At 35.9% G+C, this 4,174-nt stretch overlaps 1 protein-coding gene across 1 annotated transcript in view; it reads right to left on the minus strand.

Moving 5' to 3' along the window:
* LOC106519356 (THAP domain-containing protein 10) overlaps window positions 1-1,904 on the minus strand; it is a gene marked incomplete at its 3' end in the record, with an annotated part of 4,064 nt that extends 2,160 nt beyond the window's left edge. The window contains 2 exon segments of the mRNA XM_014010993.1: window positions 1-59; window positions 1,428-1,904. Of these exon segments, the coding sequence (XP_013866447.1) occupies window positions 1-59; window positions 1,428-1,715 (347 nt within the window).
* Window positions 1,905-4,174: the final 2,270 nt, after the last annotated feature.

Consider the following 4,174-nt stretch of genomic DNA (forward strand, 5'->3'; position numbering starts at 1 on the left):
GGTTTGGTTTGAGACAAAGTGCTGGTAAACGTCATCTCTTGCCTTGTTGCTTCAGACTTCTGGGAAAAAAATAAACGCTTTACTTTACATGACCAAAAAAAATGTTTAATAACCACAAACATTTATAAAGTTTACTTAACTTGCAATTTGATACTTTTACCAGTGTTTATCAAAAAGAAAAAAAATACACTGACTATTGTAGCAATAGGCAAAAAAAACCTTTAACAACAACATAGTACTCTGTAACTTGTATGCTAAAACGAAGTACTTTTCTTTCAATCATAAAAAGATAATACAAAATAATGATTTTAATATCATTAATAAAAAATCTGGAACAATATCAAAGATAATGTAATGTATATCACTGTAGTAATTAAATATTAATTTATTTTATTAATACTACTTAGGAAGGTGTAACAAAATTAAATTATTACTATTTACACAGTTATTTTTACTTCAAGTAACTTCAACAACACTCAGTGGATTGTTTTTAACAGTAATTTTTATTGTATTACTGAAAGAATATTTATAAGATACATTAATAATTTTACTTTAGTCAAAATTGTAGGCTACTCTACCCACTTCCATCACAAAAACGAAGAAAGAAAAGTCTAGTCACCAGATACAGTCACAATATTTTATTTTGTTAAAKCAGTTCTTTGTATAAAAGCTCGTTTTTGTAGCTGTTGTTTTGAATGATTTCACCCTCTCTGAGCCTGATGTAGAAAGTATAGATCATAAATACTCGGTAAAAACCAAAAACTTATAACTCCAGGCCAAACATAGCTGATGATATCCGTCGTCACAGACGGACATATGGACAGAGAGCATTTCWATGTCGCCCGCCTCGGCGACAGGGTACATATATTGTTTCTTGGAATATTGTAAGTTTTACCCTAAATAGACTCCAACTTAGATGTGAAAAAGAATGATGGATCACTAACACTGCGACGTAGCTAAGAATTTAGCTAATGCTACATCCAACAACGTGGAGTTAGCTAACCCCAACACAAACTACGTCAATTATAGCTGCATTACGAGCATGTGTTCCCCAAGACAAATACTGTATACACAGTATTCTAAATGTGAAAAAGAATGATTTAAAAGGCTAATGGATCAACTTCTGTATACTCACCGCGGCTCAGCAGATGCTACCGCAGAAGCTAACTTAACACAAGGCWGCGACGTAGCTAAGAAWWGAGCTAACGCTACATCCAACAACGTGGAGTTAGCTAACGCCAACACAAAAAACTCCAATAATAGCTGCATTACGAGCATGTGTTCCCCAAGACAAACACTGTATAAACAGCATTATTCTAAAAAACACAGTACAAAGATCATACCGGAGATCGCTAAGCTAGCACATCAAGCTAACAAAAGCATAAGACATAACGCTATCAAAACAAGCTTTTATTATTATAGCTTACCAATTTGGTTTGACCATCGCTTCCATAAAGAGAAGGAACAGAACCCTCAATCAGGCGAAGTCTCTCGGAAAAACCTTCCTGAAATTGACKGAGGTTGCTGAAGCATTCATCCGAAAAGTGTTTGCTGCAAACAAGAAGCACTTTCCCCACATTTGCGGGTACATTTCCTCGAAAAATGAAATGTAACCAGGCACTTCGAAGAGGCTCAGATGCTGGCAGTCTGTGAAAAGAACTATGTTGGTCCACACACCCGAGAACTGAACATTTCTGAACTTGCACCTTAGGCATGATGATATGAAACTACAAAATCACTGCGAGGAAAAAAAATGGCGGACTATGAACTCTAGTTGGCAGGAAATACATGACCATAAATGGCATTTCCCAAGAAAAGAGTGTGACGAAATAAGCAATGAAACGTAATAAGCAAGACAAGATTTTGAACAAACTGGACAATTTGACCCCAAAAATAATATAAAAATATCTTTGCAGTAACAGAACAGAATAAATTAAAGTTTTCTACACTCCTAGACACTATAATTGCACAAAAAATAGTTTAGAAAAGCAAAAAAAGTGCATTTAGCATGATATGTCTCCTTTAAAGGAGGCTTCCTGGCAGAAAATTTGCACTTATGAATGTGAAACTTAACTAAGAGTAATAAAATATTAATTACATAAAGTTTTTTTTCTTAGAGGGGAAGACATAGTAAAACCAAAAAGTACATCTTTTTCACCTGAATATCAGATGGAAAAAAATACTGAGGATTTGAGACTGAATAYAGTAAACAAAGTTTTTCCAGAAGGAAACTGAAGGGACACCTCCAGAACAAGTGCACTGTAGTTTCATTGTCCAAATTACAAAAGGAGCAACTGCAGTTAATATCCTTGTGCAAGTTCTGTTTTGCAGGGTAACAACGATGAAGTTTGAAGCACATCACGAGGTGTGTTTGTAATGAGTATTTTGAAGACAAATTCCATACTGTTGTCCATTTGATGTCATGACAAAAACTGTCTCCAGCAGTGTGTTACATAAGGCATTGTAACGGAGTTTACGCCGTTTTTTAAGTTTAACGTGTTGTAAATTGCTCGTTTAGTGGCACTTACGGCTTGCCATACAGTGTCGCAGCAGAGCGCGCTTCAGACTAACTGGCGCTGCAGATGAACTCACTGTGTGTAACTTGAGATTTTCCTTACAGTTTTTTTTAATTATTAGACTTTTTATTGCATAAATCAAATCCAAGTTCTATTTCTGTTTTTATTTAACACCATTTTAACACTGTGGCAGCGGCGCATTGTGATTAACAGCTGACTGCATCTCTGCCTTCATGTTTTTCCCTCTTCTCTCGTCCTTCTGCAAAGAATGACAAAAAATAAGAAGGCATAATGTTGCAAACTGCAGCCACTAATATTTCAGATTTGAAATATTTGAACTATAAATTATCTCTGTCTTTAGATGACAGCAATCTGCATCTGAACCACTGGATTACAGTCGGGTTCTCAACCTACAAACCCCTGGAACATTTATTTTAAAAAAATATCTGTTATCAACAAATTAGTGAGCCTTCCTTCTCAATGAGACATTGTCAAAAAATAAAAGTAGTTCGTAGTAAGAGTTGTGGTTTTCTTGGTGCTGCATTCCTCTGTGGCCTCTGATCTCATCAGATTTGTTTTGAAGATAATGCATCTAAACTGCTCTTATCTTTCATTCTGAGATGACAGAGCAGCTCTTCAGAAACAACAGTTTGTAAAACTGAAAAATGATTAAATTATGTCGTTGGCCTTCAGCCTGGTCTTTATCTTTATTCTGATGTCACGACTGGTTTAACTCTTGATGTGACAGATCATCACTTCAAGTTGACTGAATGATCCCTTTAATATTCTTCATACAAAACCAGCAAAGRCTGATACATATTCTCAGATTTTCTGACTTTTTGCACACCATGACACGACACAAAGCGAAGAGTCACTGATGGACTCGTTCCTTTCATTTCCATCTCAGACCTGAGACCACCTCCAGCTCTCAGATCAACTGTTAATTTCTGTCCGTCCATGAAACTGAACAATAGATTTTTTAAATGTAAAACTAACCTCAGATACAGATTTTTAAGGTGTTTACTCTTGATGGATTAGATCTTATCTTGCTGCTGTATGTTCAAATATTTACTTTTCTAATAGCTGTCAGTGGTGGGCACAGTTCCCCTAAAGCACTAAAGCACTAATAGGAGAACTAATTTCCTGATTAGTGCTTTAGGGCTTTTGCTATTTTTTAAATTCATTAGTGGATTAGCACTTGCTAAATTTAGAAGCACTAACTGAGGTCTATGTTATTGATCAACATTATTGTTCACAGTTGAGGGTGTTATACATTTTGTTCATACGTGTGTCACTTATCTACAAGGTCACCTGTCAAACTCATGGCCCACGGGCCAAATGTGGCCTGCAGGTGACTCCCATTTGGCCCACCAACGGCACTAAGTGACAATACTTTGCACACAGTAAATATTGTCTCATGTTGACTGAAGAATGTTCCATGTGTCATCTGGATTATTTTAGTGCTTAAAGGATTAGTTTTTTGCTAAATTTTTCAGTGCGTTAGTGCTTTAGAATTATGGGACCTACATAGTTAAGTCAGTGCTTTAGGTTTAGTGCAACTAATATTTAGATTAGTGCTGCCCACCACTGATAGCTGTGATCTGTTTTTTTTTTTTTGCACATGGAGCTAAAAAGCCCAACATTAAAAACCATTGCTC

This window comes from Austrofundulus limnaeus, unplaced genomic scaffold (assembly GCF_001266775.1).
Source record: "Austrofundulus limnaeus strain Quisiro unplaced genomic scaffold, Austrofundulus_limnaeus-1.0 Scaffold75, whole genome shotgun sequence".
In the NCBI taxonomy this organism is placed as follows: Eukaryota; Metazoa; Chordata; class Actinopteri; order Cyprinodontiformes; family Rivulidae; genus Austrofundulus; species Austrofundulus limnaeus.